Source organism: Ptiloglossa arizonensis, chromosome 4 (genome assembly GCF_051014685.1).
Source record: "Ptiloglossa arizonensis isolate GNS036 chromosome 4, iyPtiAriz1_principal, whole genome shotgun sequence".
NCBI classification, from domain to species: domain Eukaryota; kingdom Metazoa; phylum Arthropoda; class Insecta; order Hymenoptera; family Colletidae; genus Ptiloglossa; species Ptiloglossa arizonensis.
The window spans coordinates 18083663-18111611 of NC_135051.1; the positions used below are offsets into that span (position 1 = coordinate 18083663).

Below are 27949 nucleotides of genomic sequence, written 5' to 3' on the forward strand. Positions count from 1 at the left end.
ATAATTTACAAAAGTCGTTGAAAGTGACAAAGAAGACACTGAGTGTATTATATTGTACGTGTGGTATCGTTCAAAAAAGATTAGGTGCATCCAGTGTGCAGGTTGGACTCATTTGCAACGCACAGGCCAAGAAGATAAATTATTTGTAATGTTTGTGAAAATAAATTTTAAATAATACTATTCTACATTAACGTGGAAAGATCTTCCCCAAGGGAAAGATAGAATTACAAAGGAACGAAAATATTAAGACCCAACAAAGGTGAAATAAACGAAGAACGCCTGGAATTAATAACCTATTATATTACGAAACGAGCAAGTGAGACAAAAGGAAGGACAGGGTGTACGGGAGAAGATAGAAGTACAAAGGAGAAGAAGTTATTAACAAATGGAAGAGAAATCGATTAAAGAAGTAAATATATTAACAAAGATGCGATAAACAAGGAAAGCCTGGAATTGAAAAACTATTACGTTACGAAACAAATAAATGAGTTTGAAGAAAGACTAGAAAAAGTGGAACGTACTAAAAAAAAGGAAAATATTCAAAAAAAAAAAAAAATTCAAAAGAATTTTATTAATTAATTAATTTTAAGAACACCAATAAAGCTAGTATAAATGAAAAAAGTCTGGAAGAAAAAAAAATCACTATGAATCAGATATTATAAATGAAACCTTACGAAGACTACAAAATGTTAGAAGAAAATCAAATTACGAACTGAAGAAGTTATTAACGGGCAGGAGGAAAAAAAATACCTACAGAAGTATAAAAAAAAAAATAAATAAAATAGATTAAGGAAAAAGAAATTAAGTAGACCGACGAAGAGCGAACCAAAAGTAAAAAGTTCGGAATCGGAGAACTATTAACGTCGAGGAAACGGATAACGGAAAGAAATGAACGTGAAAGTAAGAGAATTACGCGGAGAGGAATTAAATTGCGCGAAACGGTAACAAATTCCTGAGAAAATGGCGCCCGTGGGGGTCCGTCGAACGAACGAGCGAACGAAGCGTTCCGTAATTTTTCACGCGCGAACGTCGGCCGCGAGAAGCTTTCGAATCGATTAATCGTGTTAACCGCGGCGTTGCGTTAATTGCGGTAATTTGACAACCACCCTCCTCTCGCTGCCTCCCCCCCAACGAAGCGTTCTGTTTCCTCGAAACGGTCGCGGAAATTCCATCGCCGCGAGTGCATGCAGCGCGCGTACGAAATGAAAACCGCAACAAAATGCAGAACGTCTGGCCGAAAACGTCCGCGAGGACTTTGTCGTTGTGTTGTTCCCGGGGATTGCACGGTAACCTCAATTTTCAGGTGGATCTCGTCGCAATTGTGCCTCACGACCCGAATGTTTCCTGTATTTTTCAACGACGAAACGGCCTTGAATGGTCAGCTGAAAACTTGGTCGCTTGAATGAAAGTCTCGCGCATTCTTTCGCGAGGGGAGACCGTTTGCAATACGGAGGGTGTTTCCACCCATGTGAAAACGTATCGGGAATAGAGATTCGAGAGTGGAGTGGGAGAGGATAAAGATTCGTAATCCGGAACGATGTCCGGTGGTGTCTTTCTGGTGAAATTTATTTTTTGTTTATGTATTATTGTTATTGTATGCATTGTCACGTGTTGTTTAAGTTCAAAGGATGACCGTATTCACGCCAAATAAGTATCTATTCCACCGTTGGGTTCGAGACGACCAGAAACAGATCTCGTCGAAGATGGAACGTAAGCTTTTCTTTCACGCACCGTGTGCGAACATCTGTTACGCGTACGTGCTCGAGAAAATTCCCACAGCTTGGCGAAACATGGTCCAATATATGTGCCAAGTTTGAAATTTGTACGTCGGATACTTTCCACCCGAGAAAATCTTAAAAATCGTCCGACCGCTCGGTACCCAAACTACGAGTACCTCGCTTAATGTTCGAAACACAGTGACGCAGATTATCAATACGCGAAGCGTGGATAGAGAACCTCTAAAAGGGAACAACGTTCCTTTGAATGGAACGAAGCTCTCGGGTCGAAGAAACACAAACAGTGGCGATAGGGGACGGTCGATGGTGATCATGAATCCGAGCAACGTATTTTATCGATAACCGAGGCATCGCTACAGGTACACGAATCTCTAACCAGCGGGTAGCACGGTGCAAACAGGTAGGAAAATTGTCGGTGAACCGGTGAAAAAGACAAAGTGGAGTGTCTAAGGGGGGGTGGGGGGTGGAGTAAAAGGGTACGGGACGTCCGAAGCGCGTAGCTGTGGCAGACGCGTCGTTTTAATTCGACGTTAATGCAAAGTGCTCGGTCGTCGTCGACCGAGGGTGAAGGTTATTATCCCTAGCTGGCAGGATTCCAACAACCGAGAGAGTATTTCGCGGAGAGTGCTTTCTCCCGACGCACTTAACTCGCGGCGGATTGAAAAGCGATAAAGCTCTTCCTCGTCTCTCCCCCCACCCCTTGTACATTCACGTGGATCGTCGACGATGCGCCCTCTCGGGCTCGAGCGACGGGTGTTGTTCGATTCCCGAACACTTCAACATCTCCCCTCCCCCTCTCATCCACTCTCCCCCACCCCTCCTGTACACTTCTCTTTATCCATCGCGGGTTCCTGTCGCGTTCACGGGGCATCGTTCGATCCTTCCTGTCTTGTCTTCGATTGCTCTCGATGACGAACGCCACCGGGGAATCGTGGCGAGTCTTGAAACGAGGGACGGTGGAGATTCGAGCGTAACCAATACGCGGAAAGGAGGACACGCGAAGATAAAATTTGCGTACGAGGGTACTCGTTAAACGGGACGAGCGAAACAAATACCGGAAAGGTAAAGATAACGTTTAGGTACCGGGGTCGTCGGTTAACGGAACGAGTGTAATAACCTGTACAAGGATGGTGTACGTGCACGTTCGGTTTTCAAGTCAGTTACTATTGTCCCGATAATACAATACGGAAACCTCGTCGCAAGATTTGTAGATTTTAGAGGTTAGTTCACTTTGGAGAATCTCGAAGGAAATATACGCTCTTCTACGCGTCGCACTTCGTAACTTTAATCCTCGTTAGGCGGCGCTCGGGTCTTTTCAGACCCACGCCACTTCTACCCACGTTATCGTATTACAAATGACACAGAGATTGCGATCGATTTATTCTTTCCGCACGATTTTCCAAAAAAATCACTATCATTATCGAACAGGATAACCACAAACATTTTCGAAACATTTATTATATTTCTCGCGGTACTAGCAACGGGTCCGTTCGGACCCAGACACTTTTCGTTAAATTCCCCCCCGGTTTTTTCTTTTCTGTGTCAATACATCGACGAGAAATAGAAAAATATTTTCAATTTTTCTCCGCGAATTGTACTTGTAAATATTTAACGCGACACGTGCAACACCTCGCGAACGAGTCTCCGAAACGGCTCGAAAATTTGACGAAAGAAAATCTTGTCGAATTTTCGTGACACGAATTTTACCACGTACGCGAGAAATTGTTTCAACAGTATTTACCGAGTAACGGAAGACGTGGCTGCGAGTAGAGGCGTCCAAGTGGCTTTGAAGATTATGAGTCGTCGCGCGGCAACAAAGAAAACTTTGAGATTAAATAACCAGAAACAAACAGCGGAAAACGAGGCGACTTCCGAGTGTAATTCCACGGCAGGCTCCGCGTACGCCTCGGAATTTCTGCGTTGTTTCGCAGTCAGGTGTTCGAGAAACGTCTTCGTTCTCGCGGGGACAATGCGAGGAGACGCGTTTTAAGGTCCGAGGAATGCGCCACGTACACATCGACAAACGTTAATTCAAAGCTTACATAACTTTGTGCCCGCTGTTACGGGTGACTGTGGCGCTTCAGCCTTCTGGCTCTTGTTTCTAGGTGCGTCGAAGTGACGGGACAATGAAATCCATACAGGCTGTCGGAAATATATCCTACATTTTTTTAGAATATCTTGCAAACAGTCCCCGAAACGGTCCCACTTCCATAACGAAGTTTATATGCGATTATTAATGCAACGAAGATTTTCAGGTAATTTTACATTTTCTTTTTTTCTCACAGAACGATGTATTGTTTCATCGACACTTCGATCAGCTTCTGACGAGTGTCGCGTGTAGGTGAGAACTCGTGGGGCCCAATTTGAACAACATCAGACCCACCGAATGAAATACTGACGTTGAAGATTGTGCAGTTGTTGGATACGATATATGTAGATAAGTTTGGGTTCATTGAAAATATTGCACTTGGTACTAAATTCGTGAGGCCCGAAACAAAGGGTAACGGGTCCGTGGGACCCGATACAGATGACATTGTAAGACTCGATATAGATTTTGTACTTGTGAAGACTTGGTGTACGTGACTGGATACATAGGTCTCAACATATATGGTTTGTCTCTGATTCGTAAGGCCCAATACGATATCAGAATCTTGAGGTCCAATGTACAGGATAACAAGCAGTTGGAACTCGATACAGATGACTCTGTATTGGGAAAGACTTGCTATACACGATCTCGGATTCATAGGGCCCAATGCAGGTGGTGTCTGATCCGAAAGACTCTGTATAGGCACCAGACGTATGGATGTCGAGACAGACGAGTATGGGACTTGACAAAGGTGACGGGGGATCCAATATAAACGATACTGAATCGGTAAGGCCCAATAGAGAAAATTGTTGATCTATGATAGACAATATAGATAATATTGGGTCTGTAGGGTCTAATATAAATGATATTAGATCCATCAGGCCCAAACATAGAATAAAGACAGTGAGGTCCAATCATAGGGTACATTCGTAAGGCTCAATACGCTCGATACCACGCACATACGTTACCAGAGTACAATTATTACAATATAGGGCACATAAAAAAGAGAAAAAGTTAAATGTTGAATCCCTCCTCCCAACACGAATTTCCTTTGCCAACAGCTTGAGACGCGGATAGGAAAATTGCGCTGAATATCTGGGAGAAGCACGTCGGATGCTAAATCACGTTTCCGACTTTTATTATTAACTTTCGCGCGCATTTGGAAGATACGTGGCACTTCACTTTCGTATTCCACGAGCCTCCTGCTAACGAAAATGCACGATAACCGATGCGTTCCTCTTCGAAATTACGTTCTAATAGCAAAGCTACATAACCTACAATTTTACCGTTCGAATAAGTCTGATGGAGGCAACGAAAAATTTAATTACAATCCCTCTCAATTCGTTACCAGATAATTCACAGAACATGGAAATAATAATTTGAGAAACCCAATCCGTTCCCCTCCAATATCAACGTAATTTTGCAGTATAGTAGAGTACACGTCTCTAATGAAACGTGTAGAACATTAAACGTGGATACTCGACAATTTTAGAGACATGAACAATTGAAGTTTAACATACTTTGTATAATAACATACCAATTGTGATAACTTTTTTTTTTTTATTCGATTCACAACTTTGGAAAAGAATTATACGTTTGGAGGTTGGTATTAATAAATTTCGATCGTTCGATAGTCACCGTCGCATTTCGATAATCGTGATAAGAAAAATTCGCATAACGGCGATGATTATCGTTCGTGGTCGTCGTAATCGCGCCACGTATCGTCGTTGAAATCGCTTTTATCCGCCAACGGCGTCGCGTGTATAACGGCCAGTTAACGCGAGCTTAATCAAGAGACGTTTCGTCGCCAGTAATGGCTCTAAGTCGCCGATTTATCGCGCATCGCGACAGTCAGCGGGAAAACGGCCACGATTCCGCGAAAGCGGGTCGAGAGGATGTAGAAAAAAAAATCGAAGTGCCACCAAGACCGTTTCCTCTTCAACCGTCGCGCGTGTCGTACGATGGTATACAAATTTACACGGTGCTTTCGGGAAAATGGCGGCCACGTTTTAAAAACGAGCGCTGGTTGAACGAACGAAAATGTTCGAATTGCTCGAATTACACGAGTTCGACAAAAATTCATTTTCTTCGCGATCTTCCGAATATCCACGAAATAAACTATATCTTCGAACCAGTGGTTCTCAATTTCTCTTCATCTATACTAACAAAGAATTTAATAGGCGCAGCTACACGGATTTGAAAACGAATTTCTCTCACGATCTTCCAAATATCCACGAAATAAACTATATCTTCGAACCAGTGGTTCTCAATTTCTACTCATCTATACTAACAAAGAATTTAATTGGCACAACTACACGGATTTGAAAATGAATTTCTCTCACGATCTTCCAAACACCCACGAAATAAATAATGATTGGTACCGGGAGGTAAATAAATATTGTTTTGTATAAATTTGTCCCCGAACGAAAAGTCACGTTCGTCGACTACCGAACGGAAAATTAACCGTCGTTTTAATTCGTCGCTCGTTATCGTCGTGGTAAAAACGACGCGCGACGCTGGTTACCGACGAAACCCACTTTTTTTTTTTTTTTTTTTTTTGGGTGGTGGGGAGGAGAACGAACAAAAGCAAACGAGAAATTTCGCGGTGGAAAAACGAAAAATAATACGCGACGGTGGCTTTTCATTTTCGAGCGCCGGGATTGCTGTCGCTAATGCGTCGGTTACGTTGTGGCGTCGGTGTGTTCTTTTTTCGAGGTCGAACGAAAAAAAAAAAAACAAAAAAACAAGTAGACAAAAAAAAAGAGAGGAAGAAGAAGAAATAGAGGAGAAACGGAGCAACGGTAACGTCGTGAATGTTGTATCAGCGAAGAGACGCTCGCACGGATGAAAAGAGTCTTTGTTTCCCGGATGTCATCCGAAGGGACGGATTTCGTCGGGCGCATCCGTCGAAATTCCTCGCTAGAATTCAATCATTTCCCCCGCGATCGGATTTCCACGGATACGGGACCCGACAACCCCTTAAAACGATTCCAACGACACGAAAAGAACTCTCAACGGCTCCGTAACGGGTACCGTGTCCCCGATAACCGCTTTAACGGCCCCCATTGTCGCATCCGGTTATTCCAGTCCCTTGGAAAAATTCGAACGGGCCCAAAAAATTCAACGACCGTGGCGCCACCTGGCCACGGAACACGAAACGATGAATGTTGCCTTGATCCTTTCACGTTGACGCGTGGTGAGTGTACGAATAAAAATTGCCGAGATACGTGGAAAATGATTTACTCGATACGCGATACGGTTTTTATCCTTGCATAATGACGTAATGACGGTAGAATGATATTTTTTTTATTACGCGGAGCAAAATCCGGGAGAATTTGTGCAGTTGTTGGAAACCGTACGAAATGATTCTGGACTTGGCGAATTTACAATATCGCGAAGAGGAGAATTAAATTGAAAAAGGAAAAAGGAACGTGGAATATGATTTAATTAATTGGTAATGCTTTTTTTCATTTTTTTTTCTTTTTGTTTTTTTTTGTTTTTGTAAGTACGTCATCTTTGTATTTTTTAAGAATGTAAGCAAAAGAACGCACGGATGATGAATATGATAATGACTCAGAAAAAAATCTAAAAAATTCACACGGTTGATCGTTGTTCGGTGCTTCTGTGTAATACTTGCGTCGATGTTTGTGAACACTTGTGACGATGTCACAGTGCTATCTGGTTTCAATCTGTGTCATTGTCTCTCGACTGTTTAGAACTTTACAGTTGAAAGAGATTTAATATCGTAGTAATTCTTTAGACCATCTCGTCTATAGAAGATAATTCGACTTCAACTTGGAACAAAAATTTAATAATTCTCGTTCGGACTGAATAAATCCGAAGACTCGTAAAATTAGAACCACGTAGAAAGAAATCGGGATTAAAACCATTCGTTTATTTAACGACCGTCTAAAATGAGTCAGAGACACTTAAACGCGTACGAGATGTTCGTAAAATGGCGGGCGTTAAAACCGCGTAAGATAAAAACTCTACGAGACGTCCATATTTGCACGGAAGTCGAATAAAACGGTTCGAGCAATCAACGAAGCAACAGGGACGCGAAATATTTAATAACACCGTTGAACAGCCTTTCAAAATCTCCGCTACTCTGCAATTTTTACACAGAGCACATAACCTTCCGATTAATGTTTCAATAACGGACGAAAATCGAGCGAAAATTGAGCAAAAATCGTTGATGTTGCTTCAACAGCAAGAATTAATGCACTTGTAACGTATAATTTCCACAAAGTGACTTTACCTTTCCAAATCTCGAGGTTAAGAATTTTTTAAGGTTAGGTGCTGCATCCAAAGTTCCCTCGAAAAATACGTACATTGTTTAACAGAAATAGTACAATATTATCTCAAGATTGAAAAACCGACTTGACATTACAATGATTGTACTTACTACATTTATATCATATTTTACCATTAAACTATTATCGAGATTGTTCACTCACCCTGTACAAGTGTCAACAAAAAATTCCAGATTTAAGATTTGAAAAATTCACGTCACGTTGAAAAAATGAAATTCGTTCCGATTGTATATTTTCGCGTCTTTAGTCACCGTTAAATTGTTATCGAGAAATTGTTTACGCTCTTTGTAAATGTACGGTGAATTTTCCAGTTGAAAACCGTAAAAATCGTTCCACCGCGACACGTAATCCGTTAGTCCCACGCCTGTCCCGGTATCTCTTTCATAAACCCTTCAACGATAATAATCCTCGTGCAAAAAAAGGTGACGCGAGCACTTTGTAACATTCGAGCCTTACAAAAGTAAACTCGAGATGAAAACGATTCGTTTGCTTTACCCGGGAACAAAATGGGTCAGACACGTGTCGTCGTCAAGTGTACCGTACAGGTTAGGAAAAATATGATTTACGTTGAGTACTTGCGCCTCTGGAACGTCCTTCGTTCACCATGGAAATATAACCATTGGTTTTTCCTGTCTCGTTACCCGTCGGGTCGAGAAAATTTCGTTACCCGGTTGCAAATACCGCGGAAAGTGTGAATTTGTCCCAAACAATGCTAACTTGTTTAAGGGCTAATTAACGTTATCAGAGTAACGCGATAATCCGGTGGTTAAATTCTCAGAGTGTTGTTGCCAAGTGGCGTCACTTTAAACGCTTGCACTGTACAACCGACCTGCTGTTGTCGAGCCAACAAAAAACACTCTTTTCCCACAAACTACCGTGCAAACACAACCCGTAAAAATACGTGGTACGGCTGTTTAGATTTACTTGAAAAAGATTTTCAAATTGTGTTCAATATTTAAAAGTTAAAAACTCGAACGCACTCCGAAGAGAATTAAATATTTAAATTTCGAAAAGTGTAACGAGTGATCAACGTTTGAATGGTTCGCGAACAATTTTAACTATTCTTAAGTTTCTTTCGGTATTGAATGCTCTTCGTTCTGTATATACGTATTTTTTCGCTCCTTTTTTACACACTTCTAATTTTTACATCGAACAGGATCGAGAAAATACAAAACGAGAACCTTTGTAATCGGAACAATATCGACAAATAATTATCATAGGTTATATCTAGATCACACAGTCAATAGTCTCTAACGGTGTATCGTGGAGGTTAGGTTAATAACAGCATTTAGCCTTACCTCGCCTTTGTGCAGTGAAAGTATAGTTATTTTTACCGTTATACGTTACTTTTCTCACTGGACACTACATTTCGAGCGATAAAGACCGTAAAGAGAAGTATGTATTATTGCTAACATTGCTCGTGTAACTTTGACAACGTGCGATCCCCTTTACGTGACATTTAGAGGTTAAGATCGAGTCTGTTGTTCCCAGAGTCAAGAACCCTGCTGTGATAAATTTGGAACACGTAATTCCTCTAAATAAATGGTTGAAAATTGACCGCATAAAGTAAATGGTTCAACAACAAGTGAAAGTGTTGACAAGGTCATCGATGAAGATTCTAAATAGAAATGGATCCGAGCGCAAGCTCCGAGAGGTTAGATTAATAATAAACTTGTGATCTCGCCTTTCGCGTCGTAAATATACACAACATTTATCTTTCCATATATTACATTTATTACCAAATCGTACACTGCGCGTTAAATGAAACTTTATCCCAGTGAAAACATATTATTATTAAACACAGAAGTCCCTTATTCGATTACAAATATTTCTTTACACCGCGTTATTAAGTTTTTCCGTAATACATATATTTATTTATCCGCGTTCCGGCCGCGTTTCAACCTCGTCGGTGCAAACAAATAAATATAAAATCCGAATGTTGACTCTCAAACGGATTTAATAATCCAAAGCGAAGAAACGAGTTCGCATTATAATTATTATTATTATTATCATCATCATCATTATTATTATTATTATTATTATTATTATTATTATTATTATTCACCGTTACCGCGTTTACGGATCCTCTATCAATTTATCCAGTCAACGATGTTGTTCGTAAAATCACGAACAATATCCCGGCGTCGGACACACGACGATCCTTTTTCGTCGTTGCTCTCGTTTTTAATCAAAGGGCGCGTCCCTTCTATCGGGCAACAAATAAACAAACAAACGCTCGCCTCTTTTGTTTTCCCACCGATCTGTCCGTTTTCTGCAGCTGTCTATACCACCAATGACGTCAAAACATTTAATGCGCGTCCGGGACGTACTTTTATTGGATACTGATTTCACGGGATACCGAGTTTTTATAGAACGCAATATAAATACCAGCCACGTCACGAGAGTGTACCTTCGTTTCTGCCCGCGCTCCGTGAACAAGAATTCGATTTACGAAACGACGAAGAAAATTAACGTCGCCATTGAGCGCACCGCGCGCCGTTCCGTCAAACGCAATACCATCGTCGAGAAGAAAACGACGGGACCCGTTTTTCGTCCAAGTTTCAGCTCGTTTCGTCGTAACGTCTCCCGACCGATATTAAAAAATTGTTTACAAGAGAACCGTTCCGATATTCGAATAAAATTCTCGCGCTGAGACAAAACGAAACCATTCTTTTTATTTATTATACTTTTCCAATTTTTGAGAAACAAATACCATGATCGCGAATCGATCATTTGTAAACCGTTCGTAATGCGTTCTCCAACGGAACGACTCTCGTATAATGGAATTATATTTTCGAGTTCGGTTCGATTCACAGCCTTCGATCGTGCGGCTCTCCTTCGCGGAATTCTCCGCTATTACTCCGCCGGTGTATCACATTTCCTTCTAGTTTGCCTAACGAAGACGTTGTCTAATAATAATAATTATTATTATTATTATTATAATAGTTCGCAACATCGAACGGTGCGGAATCTGCACACATCTCGGACATCTCTCGCTCGTTTCCATCGTAATGTTTGTGTTACGTAACGCGACGGATAAGGAAGGAACACAAAGAGACGAATACGCGATAAGGCGCGGATAAAAAGTAGGACACACACGCGACTTGTTTTCTGGCGGGAGTCGTCTCCTCCGAAGGACGAACACCAGTTTTTGTTCCCGAGTCTGGATTAGGCAACGAACGAATACACCGAGAGACTTCCGATCAACGTTGGTGCGCATCTCGGGTCTTTTTCGACCCATCGCGAGCACACAATACACGTTGCTCTTTCACAATTAAAGGTTCAATAATATATATACATGACTAGGTATATCGTATGCTCGTGTATTTCTTTCTGTCCTCTAATTGCACCGCAAAGTTAAAAATACAAATTTCGATTCGTTCGGGTCATTTTCGACCCATCGAATCATTGCAATATATTGTTTTTTTTTCTTTTTTTTTTTTAATTGAAAAATATCGTGCAATTGCGTTGCAAAGTTTAAAATATGAACTTTGATAGATTAGGGCGATTTTTGTCTCGGTGAGTGTACATTAAATGAAAGTACGCGTTAAGGTGAATCGATTCGCGTCGATTTCGAATCGAAGACACGAGAACGATAAACGAACGTGCACCTGAGAACCTGTTACGCGGAACAAACGAAAGCGAAGATCGACGAGGGGATACGAAAACAAATCGTTTCCTGGGAATGTTATATCTTTACGTCGCGCGCACCATTTCGGTGCAATCGTATCGTGCGCGCTTTTGAAACGCGCGCGACCTTCGAAACTACTCGAATCGATTTCTCGTTTTATTTTCTATTCGAAAGCGTTCCGCACGAATACATCCACGGAAAATACAAACACCTTGCACTCGGTTGGATAAACTGGATTCTCGAAATAGAGTTGAAATCAAAAACGATTGTGAAACCAAGATGAGAAAAGATCGGTGTACTAACCTCACTTTCACTTAAAATTTCGTCAACCCCGATGGGGTTCGTATCCTCCGTGAAACAAACGATCGAGTTTGAATGGAAATAAAAATACGAAATCAACTATATCGCTATCATCACTACACATAATAACCAAAAATAAGATTGAAAAGAATTCTCATTCGAAAATGAACACACTTCGAATAATAATTTCACCGAATCTTTTTTTCCTTCAAAAAACCAGAGAAAACGTTACATCGACTTCCTATACAAAATTGAATTTTCCTCAATATTTATTTCAAACTTTCCATACAAATTTAACGAAGCAACGAATACACATCGGAAACCAAAAAAGCTACACGGGGTGTTCCGAAAGAAATTTTGTGACAAGAACACAAAACTCGAATAAAAAACATATCTTTCCTATTAACATTCGAAAACGCTCTCGTGTAATTTCGAAACGTGTTTCTCCTTAAAAAAAAAAAATTTGCAAACGTACATCAGATTCGAGAAAGCTACAAGGCTTAGAATCATCCACTTATTTTTCGAATTAATATTCGAAACGTTTTCGACTGGTTTCGAAATTAGTTTTCCAGTCGAAAAAAAAATTTTTTCCAAAATTTACTAAGATTTCCCTCCCGGAGAAGTAAGAAGACGTCACGGGCGTGCTTACCGAAGCACGGGCGATCGTGGAAAGGACGAGACGAAGTTCTCCCACCACTCACTCGATCGCGAACGAACAGTCGGCGTCCGTACAAGTGCGTCGGTAACCCTAATCGCGAAGCAACACGGTAATCCGCGCGGGTAAAGTCCTCGCAGAAGGATCGTCGCGAGGTAACTGACGTTTCGCCGGTGTTCATAGTTGGGACAGAATCGCGCACCCTCCAATCCTCCCTGTCTCCGCCGCCCAGTCAACCTTTTCCTCCCTCCCGTCGTCGCCGGCCGAGCTGCTACCCTCGCGACCCCCAGGACTCCGTTGCCACCCCACCTAGAAACTCCACCCCCTAACATCGTGTGTCTCGTCCTCTGTGACGCGGACGGACGGTGTCATAGGATGCTACCTGGAATGGACTCCTCCTCGCCATTGTCTTCTCGGACGCCCATGGTCCGTGACAGGAACGTATCGTCGGTTACCCGCGAGTAATTATTCGAACGACCCCCCGCCGTCGTAAAACGAGGAGATTAAATTTTGGATGGGTAACGTACGGGCCGAGTGCGCCTGTACCACTTGGGGGATGTGTCTCGTGTTACGATGAAAAAATTGGAAATTAATCATTTTACAACGGGGAGAGACGGAAGTGGGAAGAACTTGGATACGAAGTAACGGGAAATCGAGAAATGGAAGGATTGTTGATAACGTAGACGATTTTTTAGGCGCAAATATTGGAGAACGTTCCGTTGAAAAATTATTAATAATGTAGAGGATTTTCTAATTGCGTATATTGCGATCGGAAATATTTCCTTGCAATTGTACTTAGAAGGACTAATTTTGAATAGAAAACGTACAAGTGTGTCTATTAACGAAGAAGAAGAATTTTTAATTTCACGTGGAGGAATACGAAATGAATAATTCTTCGGTAACGGAAGATCGTAGTATCGTTCGGTGAGCGATAGAAAATCAAGTGGAAAAATATGATCGATAATACGGTGAATTTTACGCGGGAAAACACGAAATGAAAAAATTGCTCGACAAGGGACTATCGGGTTACCGTTCGGGCCAAGAATGGGGAAAATTGGATAAAAAGAGTATATAGAACGTAACGCGTAGAATTTTCCGGATATTCGAGAATATCGCAGTTCGAAATATTTCGGTTGAAAATTTTATCTACGCGGGAAAAAATCATTTCGCCATTACGCGCGGGCAATTTATTGCGCGTCTCCGGCAAGTGTCTCTTCGCGGAAAACCGCGATATTATATCCTGAATCTGTCCTTATAAACTCCTGAGAAACTAATTGCTCGTTAAAGCGTGGCGCGTTTCGCTCGCAATTGCGTCGTTTCGTCCTTCGAGACGCGGACGGAAGATGTCACAGGACGTTACCAGAAACGAACTCCCTCCCCATTGTTTCTCCCGAGTCCACGTCTTCCGAGAAGTACGTTTGTCCGCACCACCGCAACGGAAAGCCACGCCAGATTTTACCGAACGACACGGACTCGAGAAAAACGTAAAACGCGCTGCTCTCCATTTATCCCGTTTACGGTGTACAGAGGTAAATACACGCGAGGTAATTTTTCTTACCGGAATCGAGGCTACGGTTCGGTGACTATTTTTCAAAGTCCCGCACCGGTGTGCGATTTTATTGCGAATAACACGTGACCCGCGATATTCATTGAAAATTATGCGCCCGGAAAATATTTTCCCGTGGTCGTGCGCGAGACAATGGAAGTGAACCTTGATGCGATTAAGAGCTAACAATATTGTTCGACGGTAATTTCCAGCGTACAGGATGAGAGAGAGAGAGAGAGAGAGAGAGAGAGAGAGAGAGAGAGAGAGAGAGAGAGAGAGAGAGAGAGAGAGAGAGAGGTGTACAAAGAAAATTTTGTTCGACACCGTGAACCGACTTCTTAGTCGTGTTTTCCAAAGCCGTGACGTGACGGATTAATGCCTCAAAATGCGCATTGAAATTTCACCGTTGTTTTTACGGAATTTGCATACACATCGGCCGTGCTTCTGCATAACATTTTACACGAAGTTTCCATAGAAACGAAACATTTACATGCTGTTTTTTTTTCCTCCCTACCAACATCCTCTTGTAACGTGAAATGTGCCCGAATACTAAATTTCATAATATTGCACGACGCGGGCTACTCAGCGGCTTGTTCGTTCATGTAAAGACTGACCAGATAGTAAAATATTTTTTTTGTTCCAAGTCGATTAACATTTCATAAAATTTGTATTGCCTGAAAGTATTGGATTGTTCGGAAAGTCATTTCGGTTTTCCAAAATGGAGAATATATAATTTAATAAAATGTTTATACGCTCTAAGAAATCGTATTTCATTTTCACCAAAAAAAACGAAATGACTTTCGGAACAACCGAATACAATACGTGTATCGAACCACGAATCAGCTGAATCTTTGTACAAAATTTTGAACCGTGTAAGATTTATTATCGGCCATGTGGATTGTCTGGGAAAAAAAAATCAAAGAGGCAAGGAAGTTTTATAATTTGCATAATTGTCGTCGTCAAGCGAGTATTTTTCCGAACTTTTCGAATCACGGTCGAGTAAAAATTAAAATTAAAAATAATCCGTGAGCCCGACGATAGCGGCACTAATGCAGATTATAAAACTCTCTTGTTTTTATTTCCGATCAGCTCGTTGGATACTTTTTCCGTCAGTCGACCAATAGCTTTTCGGGGCGCTTCGCGTGACCGGCCGCAACTTTTCCACGATGCAAAATTTGTTAATAAAATTTAACAAACTTCTGGTTTAATATGTGTACTTTTAAATATTTCATATTGTACAGTGTCCCGGATTTTTTCTCGTCAAACTACGGACAAAAATAAGGAAAAAATGTTGTATAATAAAGTTTGGCAGTAAACGCTTTGTTAGAGTTATAAACAAATATTGCACGCATGAAATATGTTGCAACGCATTTTCCGTCACGACACACAGAAGGTCGACTGTTTTATCCTGTCTGCGTAGTTACGTATTTTTTATCATTTGGTAACAATCCCATGTCAGTGTAATAAAAAATGATTACTTAGTATTTTTTATTCCTCGCTTAAAAATATTACCTCCGTGTCCGTATACGAGCTTCACATCGACGAAATTTGTTATACCGTAAAGTTTCTGAGAATTTTGCCGCATTTCGGTAACTACGTTTTTAATTATTCGCGCGTGGTCATTTCTACGTAATAATGTGTTTCCTTTACAACTCTGTATACAACTAGAAAAGTTACGTATCTCAAACGTACATTTTTTTATAATTCTCGAAAAAAAAAACTCGGAACACCCTTCGTAATTATCTCGAAAAAAAAAATTGGAAAAACTTACGACCCTCGTCCCCTTCGGTGTACCGAATGCGAGAAATTTCTGTTGTAAATCTTATCTAATCTAAAACCATCCCTCAGCGTACGTTGCACGACAGGGGGATCGTAGCTCGATGGATCAACGTAAATCCATCGACTCGTATTCGTTTCTCCGGGCGGCTCGCCTCCCTTAAATTCAGAGCGAGCCACTCGACCGAAACGAAAAATGTTTCTCCGTCGAAAGGAAGATCAAACACGCCCGCATCCGTTCGAGAATGAATCGTTCCGATTTGCCGGATCGTGCCACCGAAAAAAGAGACCGAGAAGTGGAAAAACGTCCAATGTACCTCGGGAACCCATCGAACGATTAAAAATCAGAAATCCAGGTCGTACCGATCCACCTGTCCCGGTTCTCGTTAATCCGGTTCGATGGCTCCGTTGACCGAATCCCGGTTAAATTTCATTATTTAATCAACAATTAAATCGTACGCGACGTCGAACGTTTCTAATTACCCGTCACACGGATCGCGACGTATATCGTACACGCGTCGAGACGTTCCATTCGTTCGTTTATTTTCCAAAACCGATAACGAATAAACAATCGTTCGAGCGTTCGCATCGACGTCCGTCGATAACGTTACGGTCAACAATGCCCTCCAGTTCGGTCTCGGTTACACGCAAATCGACCACGCGGATCGTAAGTTTCCCTCGGCACGAAGAAGGTCGAAGAGCGAGGGAAAGGGGGGCGTGGGGACGGAGGGGAGCGGATAGATACCCGAGGAGGGACGAGGAACACAAGGCGGGGCGCGGGGGAGGGGCGCGGTAAACGAAGATGCCTCTGTACAGAGTCGAAAAGGCGAGAGGAGAAGCAGAGGGTTGGTCGATGCCGCAAGGTCGTTCAGTATCGACGGCCTCTCCGATCCCCTTCTACAGGGTGTCCCGGAGAGCCAATCCAGACTTTCGTTACCCGATACGATTCATTAAGGTCCGAATGTGTTTTGACTTACGCTTGGGCTTCGTCGCATAAATCAGCTATACTCCCCCTTTCTCCCTCTCTCAAACACCCCCGCGAGTGAACACGACGAAGGAGAGGCCGTGGAAATTTCAAGGACGCATCCTCGCCACACGCCATTGCTCCCTTTTAACCGATCCTTTTGTCGTCGGTGACCTATTTCGACGTATCGCGGCCGTTAAAGGTATCCCATTTTTCAAGGTGCACGTACGAGCAACGGACTCTCGAAATCGAGGATTTATTAATCCCGAGCCGCTACTTGGTATTGGCTTTTTTTTTCTCCGGTCCCTCCCCCAACTGGTTTCGCGAAGAAGCATATATTGGCTCTTTTGATTGGCGAGCGATGTTTGTGAAAAAATTTGGTCCGCCAGGGGAATCCTTGAGAGTCAGGATTTATTGATTCCCTGGCCGGTTCGATACTGCTGTTTCGTCTTTAAGAAATTTTCGACCCGGTTCGTACCGGACGTAAATATCGTCGATTGAAATCGTCGAACGACGAAAGACCCATGGAGACTCGGTCACACGTTTCGTCGAGCCTCGTTCGAAAAAATAGTTCCGCTGTTTCTCAAGGACACGACCTATAATTAACGGTACGGTCGCATCGACCAAATGATCTCCCGTCGTTTCCGACAATACGAAAACAATGTCCCGGAGAGAGATTATTCAGCTAAACGACAAACAGTGTTTTCTTTAAGGTCGTAACATTCGACATTCGACGGCCATTGGTTATGTTCCTTCTTTAAGATGCGCAACACTGTCGCGAACTTGTTTGTTTTTTCGCAAGATTAGTATTCCCTCGAGGACGGTCAAAAAGTTGAGACGACTGAAAATATTACTCACCGTGGACCATGGAAACTAGAAAATTACAAAAAGCGCGGAAATTTCCCGTCGATTTTAAATCGTAATCAAGTTGGAATTATTGTAGGATTCCCTGGGGCGCAATAACGAGAAAACGAGCTCCAAATTCGTACCGACAGGACCGATGTACTCGCGAGCCAATGGACGAGGCAAGTGGCTCCCGTCGTTCCCGCCCATAACGTATTCAGGACCGGTTCATCTTGTATGCAGCGCTTCATTTTCCGAGTCAGTTTGCGTTGCCGATTGTTCCTGCCGCGGTGCATTAAAAGAACCAACTCCCTTCGATTTCTCCCCCCTAGATGGAGTTGGCAAGTGACTCCGCCTGAAATTTCAAGCTCGTATCGCGTCGCGTTGCGTCGTGTTGTGTCGTGTCGTGTCGCGCGATACTCCTCGGGCCACCGAAATCGCGTTCGTGAAGATTCAGTTGGAAAGTTTTTCGCACGTGAAGACACGGCAACGAGTTGACGATATCGACAAGATGGAGAAAAAGGAATGTCACGAATCGAGACACGATCCATTGTCTCGCGTTGTCCTTGAGCCGACGCTGCCGGCTGAAAGAGGAAACAATGCTCGCCAGACACGTTGAACCCGGCCAACAACACGTACGTAATAACAACAACGCCCTGGCTCATTATTTCTCTCCGGGACTCTTCGTCTCCCTTCCCCCGACCAACCGCCGACATCCACTGTTTTTTTTTCTCCTCTCGTTCTTCGTTCTCCAACTACGTCGTGAGCAGGATCGCCGCGTGGATATGGGTCCCATGCAAACTCTTTACATCGCCCCGTAATTAAAAAACGGTTAAAGAGAGATACAAATTTCCATAACCGTATTATTACGGCCAGTTTTAAATTATTTTTTTAAGCTCGAAGATTCGAAAATTTGAACGTTAAACGTAACGCTTTAACTTTCGATCGATCGATCCGATTAACCACCCCCGTGGGATGAAACATTCTGCACACTTTCGCGAGACGGTCCTGATCGTGGCCGTTAGTTGGAAAGGATCCTCAGCTGGCAACAAGAAAAAATGCTAGTCGAACGAGGAGAGATTCGCAGAACGGAACAGAAACAGTGGATATTTCCTCATATTCCGAGTTTCGGTCGCGACCTTCGTCGGCCTGGAAAACCGATGGAAAATCGCTCGAGTTCTCATTAGAGCCAGCCTTCTCGACGTTCCTCTTTTCTTCTCTCTCTCTCTTTCTCTCTCTCTCTCTCTCTCTCTCTCTCTCTCTCTCTCTCTCTCTCCCCTCCCTTTTTTTTTTACTTTTCTCCGCTTCTATCTCTTATCGTGGCACTCTTCCTCCAATTTTTTTTATTTTTGGTTCACCGAACTTCACGCTCGCGCGCTAGGTGGCTCTGTTGGCTTCCTACCGCTCTCTTCCTTCCTTCGTCAGTCCGCGGTTTTATCATTTCACCGTGGAACGAGAAACGAAATCGTTTAGCGTAATCTAGAGGCTCGTTCAGCCGAGAGGATCGTTAAGGCGGATGGTTTCTGTTTTTTTGCAGTTTATTTTCGGACGTCGTTACAGATCGTGGGAATTGAAAATTCTAGTCAGCGCGTGGAGCTCGCCGGATTCGATCGATGGCACGATTAGAGGCATTGGCGATTCGCTGAGTGTCTGCCGGATCGTACAGAAGGGTCACTATTTTCCGAACTGGGTATCTCTTTCTGCGAGATTGTACATATTTCTTCTCTCATCGAAGTAGATACGCGACATCGATTTTTATGAAACTTTGCAAGTTTCCAGAGCAGCCAGAAATAAGCGGACAAGTATTTTTTTTTAGCTGCGGTGACTCAAGGTCGAGGGTTGGAATTAACCTCCAAAGTTTCACGGCTTTGATGCTATCTTGGAAACGATTGGAGATGCGAAGAAATTTTTTAAACAAATCTGAAAAATTATTTTCATCCACCGTCTATATTTTCAACATTTTTGTAAAGATTAAATACGATGAAAATTGAACGGTTGGAAAAGAAAACTAACAAAATGTAATATTCATTTTATTCGTGATTCGTGAAATGTACCACTATTTTTCTCGTAAAATCGGAGATAATTAAAAAATGAAAATTACTCCCCTCGAGTTGAGGTTCGTCTGTAATTCGAAAGTAAGCGAACGGAAGGTAATACAAATTCTGCAGTGAACCCGGAACTGTTTCGTATAGACCGATACTCGAGGAACTTGGAACACTAACAACGTTCTCAGCATATTAGAGGAAAGTAATTACGATCTCTACCCATCGCTCACAGCTGGCGGACCCTGCGAAGATTATTAGAAAATTGAAAAAAGGAAATATTCGTTCGTGGGACAGTAACTTCGTTAAAGACACGTTGGTCTGGGCGCCGAGTGAATAATTATTCATCGAATAATGAATGAGACCAGAGACGAGCAAAACTGTAGATAAAAATATACAACGAATAAAATGTATATAATATTTGTCCGTTATTCGTTCGAATGAAAATTACAATTCGTATCGTAAAATAAAAGTGTATCTCACTGTTGTTAAATCGGATGGAAATTTCAGAAAAAGCATAAACTTTTTATTGGTTTATTTTGTCCGATAAAAATTGCAATCTTAATTATAAAATGAAACGTGTATTTCATCTTGAGGATATAGAAATTTCTCCGATTCGCTGCCAAATCGAATAAACGTGAAGAATAAATCGCTATACGATGTTTTTATCTGTTATTTATTATTTGAGTAAAATTTTACCCATCTCCTCGATGAAACGAGCTGCCTACGTCGAAGGAGGGGCAGCTCGAGCTTAAAAAGTTGCCAAGTGTTTTTTAATCGAATAATTAAATTAATACTGCTCAGAGGCTAATGGCAAACCGATTGCCGATCGATAGTTGCACGCAGGTGTTCGTAATCAACGTCGCTGACCGGAACGTCGATTCATCCGCGTTGCTCGAGAGCTTTTCGACCATTAATTAATAGTAATCGTCCACGCGTATGGTACGCGATTATGTTAGTCCATATGCGATACATGTTCAAACGTAATTGCGATATTAACTCTCGTTATACCAGGAAAAATAGTCATCGACGAATTTTATGCGTTTACATCGTGTAAAGATTGTAATTCGTCGATTTATTTTATTCATTTATTCAATGTTTTTATCGTACCGTAACAAAACGGGAATCGGAAGAGACGAGAAATTGATGGAAGCATATTAATACTTTACGTACATAAAATCCACGGTCTAGTCCCATCGTTTACCATCTGGGTCCATTGGCCTAATTTTTTTGTTCTTTTTCTTTTCTTTTCTTTTTTTTTTCTAATTTACGTTTTCATAACGCGTTACGGATAATTTACACCAGTGAGAATAAAACGACAGCGAGGAACAACCTTAGTGGAAATTCTAGTTCACTGAATAAAAGAAAGTGAAAAACAGCTGCGTATCTATTAGCAGGTCGGCTATTAAAACGAATAGAGGCTCGTAAATTTTCATCGTACGATGAATAAATTTCATGCGTTTCATTTGTCGCAAATGTATGATTAAATTGTCTATGTAACAGTTTTCGATGTTCCGTCGCGTGCCACTTTTAAGCGGATAAATAATGTAATGGAAAGACTGCTTCGCTATCTTCTACGTTCACGGAACGGTGATTCTCAAACTGCTCGAACTGCCCAGATCGTTTCAGTTGCGTCATAAGTCGTATCAATTAGAAGACGAGAAATTGTATATTATTCACGGTACGTGGGCTCGTTTATACATCGACGGTGCACTATGTTGCACTATGCTGCATTATGTTGCACCTCACCCCCACCGCGCTACCGAATGCCGGACGTTCGAGCGAAAACTATATTCTTAACGAAAACGTTAATGAACGTATTCCGCGCAATGATGCAATTTGCATAAACGTGTCACGTATGATTATCGATTTTAAACGAAACTTAAATGTATATAATTTCCCTTTTTACATTCAAGAACAAACGTTGGTATTTAAATCATTGAATGCAACGTAACCTGAATAAATAGAATTTAACTCAAATTCAGCTGCACTCGGTAATCAAATTCCATTTTCGAGCACTTCCCACGAAGGTAAACGCGTTACTGGAGTACAAAAGTAGCTGACACATGGGGATCAAGGTCAAATAGGATAAATGTGTTTATACGATTTTTTTCTCGTTGTTTGTGTGCCCTCAATTCGCTACAGGGGGGCCTGTTTGCTATTGCGCACCAATAGAAGTACGGTAAAATTCTTATCTAGATAAATCTTTCGAATAATTAACAAACGGTGCACAACTTTTGATGCACGATTTCAAGTTGAAGGAAAAATATTGTTAAATCTAAAAATAAAGGGTTACACGGTAATGCCGATTTGAATTTCAATAGAGTCGTCTCGCCTAAATTTCAGTGACCCGTCGCAACTACTCAGTGTCTCAAGTTAAGCGTAATCTGATCCTACGAGCGAAGACAGTGAATAAATATAGCAAGAGTGAGCGAGGAGGAAATACTATGCTGAGAAGTACACCCCGGAGAAACGTCGCACGGATTACAAAAATTGTATTGTTTCAATCTTTTACTTTACCTTTGTAACAACGTTATCGACAGATCGGCAAGGTTCTCCCGCTGAAAAACAGTCCGAACACGGTACAAATCGAAGAACTTTTACTACCGGTCTATCATTTTCGCTATCCGAGAAATTAATATCCATTGCGAATAAAATTCGTCCGATTTACGTCGTGTTTGGACTCGTTTTCACGGTGAGGAGCCCGCCTATCCATCGTTGCGGTTGTTTCGAAGACATTGTCGAGAAAACGTGAAATTTTCATTTTCGTAATCGGATGATTCATCGTAGCGCGTGCGGCGTTCCTTTGAAACGCTCGACATCGACCATCCCCACTCCCCGCGTTATTTCTTTCTCGCTTACTTTCGCTATATCTGTTCTCTCTCCTTGTCAGGGACCTCGAGACTCGAGCTCGGGACAATTCCTGGAATAAACTCGCTACCTGCTCTCCGCGATCGTTTCAACGCCAAAACCCGATTTAGTTCAATTTAAACGAGCATTGCCGTGCTTTTTATTCATCGTATAATGAACGTCCGGTATTTAAAATTCTGTCCGTCTTTGCGCAACGAACGTCCGAGTACTTTTCAACGGCGATACATACGTGGAAATAAAATAATCTCGGCGGCTCGATCGTCCCCGCGCGACTCGATATTAATCCCCGGCGGCAATTTGTCGGTGAAAGCGCAATGCGAAGGCGTAGAGAAACACCAATTACGCGAGCACCTTGTACAAATTCGCGCGACGTGCCGCGAACAGTAGACCGGTGTAAACGCTCGCCTAACCGCGCCCAGATATGCAGGTAGATACGCGCGTATCTAAGCAAATGAACCATAATCTGGCACCCCGTGAGTACACACCGCATCGCTGAATCGTCGTAACACGGACGCTGGGCGTGCCTTATCGCGCGCGCGTTCCACTTCCGGCCTGTCTGTTCCATTACCTACCCTTTGACCCTTTGTCTCCTGTTTTCTAATTACGGGAGAAGACAAACGGGTGGGGGTGGGGTGGGGGGAGGTGGAGGGGGGAAAGCGCGCTTTCTTTCCACGGTGTTGATAACGCTTTTGAAATGCCACTCGAACGGCGATAAATCGTCGCTTCGAAATGACACGCGACCACCGCGATGGACGATGAAATCGCGCAGATGGTATTCGACGATAATGCTTATTGTGCAACGCGCGCTCCTCGAACACCACTTCGGAAATAGATTCAAGTACATGGACACCGACGGTTTGTTTAGAATTATGCATCGACTCGCGTCCATCAAGGTCGTTATACCGTGGACGCCGGGGCGCTTGAACTGCTCGCTTCTTCGATGAAGAATAATTTTTCTATTCGGTGTAAAAGTTAGTGCAAGTAAACGTTGGATTTCTTTTCGTTGGTCGTTTAACGTGAATTGGAATTTGCATCGTGGAACGAGCGAATAAAATTTTTAATATTACGCGCCGATAGCGTTTGTAGTATTATTTAATATTACGTTGTAACTTATATATACGAATTTCCAAAATGGGAGCGCGAGTTCTAAAAGGGTGTGTGGTATCCAAGTGGGACACGAAAGAAAATTTTTTCAATGCAGCAAAAATGCAAATAAGAAGCCGCAACGCAATATTAAATATTGACGATAATAACGACGATCCGGGAACGGTATTACAATTTATCGAAGCAATAAAAAATATTGCGCAATATACAAAGAATATGTCTTACGAGCAGAAGAATTGGACGTGTCTCGATAATACTGAATATTAATCACAATGTTATTGCTTCGATAGTACGTATATGTATATATACATATATATATATCGAGTGCAGTGGAAACTTGGAATAACTGTCTCAATAATACCAGGGTGTTTGTACAAATAACCAATCAATATTAAGAAAGAGTGTATACTCGGTGGCTTTTAAGAATAAAATTTTGAAAAATTGAATTTTCGTACAATTAACAACCTCGTCTCTTGCGCCGCGAAAATTAATTTTTCCAACCATTTTGGGAAAAGATACGCAAAGAAATTCTTCGCGTGCAAATTACTCGCGCCGAAGTCATTTGAACGTGTGTCAATGGCGGTGGCATGCCCAGGTTACTTTATCACGTTGAGTGTGTCGCGATGACGGTTTCTATAGGTTTACAGGCCGCTTGAAAGTCGAGATAGGTTGACCAATGTCGGAGTCAGGTTGAAGCGAGCGCAGTAAAGCAACGCTAATGGCGCCGCCTCGATGATATACACGCGCAACACCGTACGTCCGACCCAGTGATCAACGTAAATCGCTGGAAACGTTTCAACGTGAAAAATAGCGAGTGTTTCGACCGATCTGTATCGTGCGAAAGAAAATTACCGATGGGTCGGTCGCGTGCAGGCGACCGCATTTTTCTCGGCAAAAAATGACAATGGTATTTGCAAAGAGTCGGAAATATAACAATATGGAAAATGTCTCTTTCACGACGATCCACACGTAAAATGTAACTAACGGTACAAAAGAATACGTGGTGATTTTAGAATGAAAAATGAATCGAAAATGTCCGGTAGAATTCTTTCGTACGGGATATTGTTTTTCATAAATATGGCATTGAAGGTTCATCGGTCAGGCGTGTGATTAAGTACGATATTGTCTAACCTGCCTGTCCATCACTCGCGACTTTTATTCGATTGGTGTTTACAAACACACGGTGATACGATACCGTCGGTGCTTTCGTCGATTATACTATCTTCTAACTACGTAGTTATAAACGATTAAAACAGATAATACCCTGTCAGTATCAATATTTACAAACATCGATGCAAATAGAATACTAAGTAAGGAGCAGCATGTTCGATGAATCGTATTCAACCACGCGTCTAACCTACAAATTTTTTCGGGCGAGCGCAAGAATCCCTCTACGCAATAATATACACTCGCATATTACTTTCCAGCCGAGTTCAACGACGTATCGCACGATACCGTTCAAGATTATAAATGCATAATGAACCGACCTTGGAAGTACATCCTGCACCATTATTCTTGTTCAGGGATATTCGACGTTTCGACCTTCAACTTGTCGACAAAATGTATCTTTGAGGAAGCTTCTTTATATGCTTGTTGCTTCCAGCGCCCTTGTACGAGAGATCTTTAGACTTTGTGGATGTTTCGTTATTCGAACGAATTAACCGATAAATCAAATATCGCTCCGGGATATATTAAAATTCGAGTATGTTTCTTTTGACGATTCATCGTAATTTCGTAAAATTGTTTCGTGTCTAAATCGATAACGGAATTTTGTCTACGATTTTTTTACACGTACCTTACAGATAAGAAGAAACTATACAAACAGTAATCGCCCCACACTTCACGATTTCGGAATATACAACGTCAACCGTGTCTAACAAGTCACAAAAAGATTTCTAAGTTTATTTCACGTTTACGAGATATATCTATTTCGTTCCCTCTTCTACGAACAATGTCGAATTTAACTTTCCCAATCGGTCTAACCGAAGTTTACCGACGAACAAAGTTGCTCAGCGGCCACCGATCGATAAAACAGCAGGCCACACGGTTGGCCAGCAAAATTTTCGTACGTTCGGAACGGACGTGCGCCGCGCCGAACAAATGCAAATCCCCGTTGTGCGAAGCCGAAAACGCGTGGGCTGGCTGTCGCTTTATAACGTGACTGAATATCGATCGGTCGGCAACGAAGGGTTGCTTAAAACGCAATAATACAATTCCAGAAACACTATAACGACCGAACGGGACGACGAAATGGTTTGCGAAGCTCGCGACCAAGTCGTTCCGCGAGCCAGCCACGTCGCGTTCACAAAGTGGCAAGCGTCAATTGATCTATAAGTCGTGCCCGCAAGAATTTACGACCCGTCCCGTATCACGAGAAACCATCGTTGCTCGTTAATCGCGCGATGCCGTAATTCACCTTCACCGCGGGTCAGATGCCACTACTGTGTCGTGCCGACTAGCACACATGCAAACCGTGCGCTTAGGACACATGCACTCGTAACGCGTTCGCGCGATGGGCAATGGATCGCCGCGCGCCTGAGACGAGCAGGAACTACATAATTTGCCGCTCGTTACGCGGACGCAAGAACGAAACCCGCGATGTCTCGAAAAGAACGATCAAAAAGCAAGCCTGCCTTTCGACGAACAGACTCGAGCTTCTCCACGGCTCGAGGTACTCGTCGCGACCGAGAGGCCCTCATTTGCCAGTCAAAGCAAGCGAATCTTTAAAACACTAACTAGCAAGGTCACGTCGTTTCAGAAGGGAACGGTTAAACGTTGTTGCGCGAGACGGTACATGGTATAAAACATTGGTCGTGTCAAGAGAGAACCGCTGACTCGGCTCGTCGAGAAGAACGAAAGTAGAAAAAAAAAGAAAAAAAAAGAAAAGAAAAAAGAATGACATAGATTCAAGTGCAAGGTTCTGACGGCTTGAAGGGGATGTTTGACATTGTCTCGGAATTTCTCGTCGAGAGGCTCGCGTAGTGGGGGCGGGTTTCTGTTACGCCGGAACAGGGTAACAAGGCGGTGGAAGAGAATGATCGATCGAACGAATGAACGAATAAAATGGAATAAATAGGCACTTACATTTTTCCGTAATCCGCCATCCGAACGGCTGTTCGCTGATCAGCAACGACGTCACACTCTCCAAACCGTTCGGTCTTGGTTCTCGCGTGTTCGGCTCGTAATCGCACGTTCCTCGATAGTGCGGGAAGCAACTGCTGCTACCGGAGCGGCGGATTCTGGCGCCCAGAAGCGCGAAAAAACGCCACGACGATCACGAGGCGAGATTAGGTGGTATACACGATAGCATAAAGTAGCCGGCTCTTGTGGCAGAATAGAAAAGTGACAGGAACGTACCGCGTGCGGGACAAACCGATTATTTCGTTACGGCTTGCCGTCTTCTGTCCTCTCGCTCCTACTTTCGTTCGAGTTTTCGATGTCGCGTGAAAGAAACGACTGCGTCACGATCGATTTACTGCGACGCGAACGCGCAACACGCGCGTGCCACAGTGCGAAAAACGCGTGGACCGTCGCCGCGTAACGTTGCCACGATGCGACGGTAGTAAGCCAGTTTTTCCGGCGAAAATACGATTACGAACACGCCAGAACTCCCGGCCCAGACTGTCATCGATTGTTGACGAGCGTCTCGACCGATCGTGTCCGTTGTCGATGTAACCGTGGCGCCATCTGATGCCTTAGCGCAGGTAAATCGCATGCGTACACGAGGTGTGGGATTTCCGTCGATAAGTGCGAGCACTTTGAAAATCGAGCGTTGCGGATGTAACGATGACTTGTTGTTTTCGTTTGTTCGATAGCGTCTGTTATGTAAATTATATAATAGATATAACGCGTAAAATGACATCTTTCCGTATCATTTTCCCCAATATACCCCATAATGTACTGTTTCTATATTCTTATACTATCGTTCTGTTGTTAGCCATGTGCATATTTCGTGCTCGATTGTTCGATCAAGAATACGTGCCTCTTATTTTTATACGATACGGTTTATTCACCGAAATGCGATACCGCGCAGACTGTTCTTTTATTTGTCAAATAATCAATTATCACATCATTACAACAAT

General features: G+C 42.6%; 1 protein-coding gene and 1 long non-coding RNA gene across 4 annotated transcripts in view; one reads left to right on the top strand and one right to left on the bottom strand.

Annotated features, from left to right (window-relative positions):
• Mtd (TLD domain-containing protein mustard) overlaps nt 1–27453 on the bottom strand; it is a 252832-nt gene extending 225379 nt beyond the window's left edge. For both annotated transcript variants that reach the window (XM_076308377.1, XM_076308372.1), the window contains exon 1: nt 26952–27453. In XM_076308377.1, the coding sequence (XP_076164492.1) occupies nt 26952–26971 (20 nt within the window). In that variant the 5' untranslated portion in view covers nt 26972–27453. The remainder of the gene's footprint in view (nt 1–26951) is intronic.
• Nucleotides 9356–20541, top strand: LOC143145213 (uncharacterized). 2 transcript variants are annotated; one of them, XR_012991639.1, is made up of 3 exons: nt 9356–9530; nt 9627–9789; nt 19388–20541. It is a non-coding gene; the product is annotated as an uncharacterized LOC143145213 (long non-coding RNA). The 2 variants fall into 2 exon arrangements; XR_012991640.1 differs by lacking the exon at nt 9627–9789 and adding an exon at nt 17951–18485.
• Nucleotides 27454–27949: the final 496 nt, after the last annotated feature.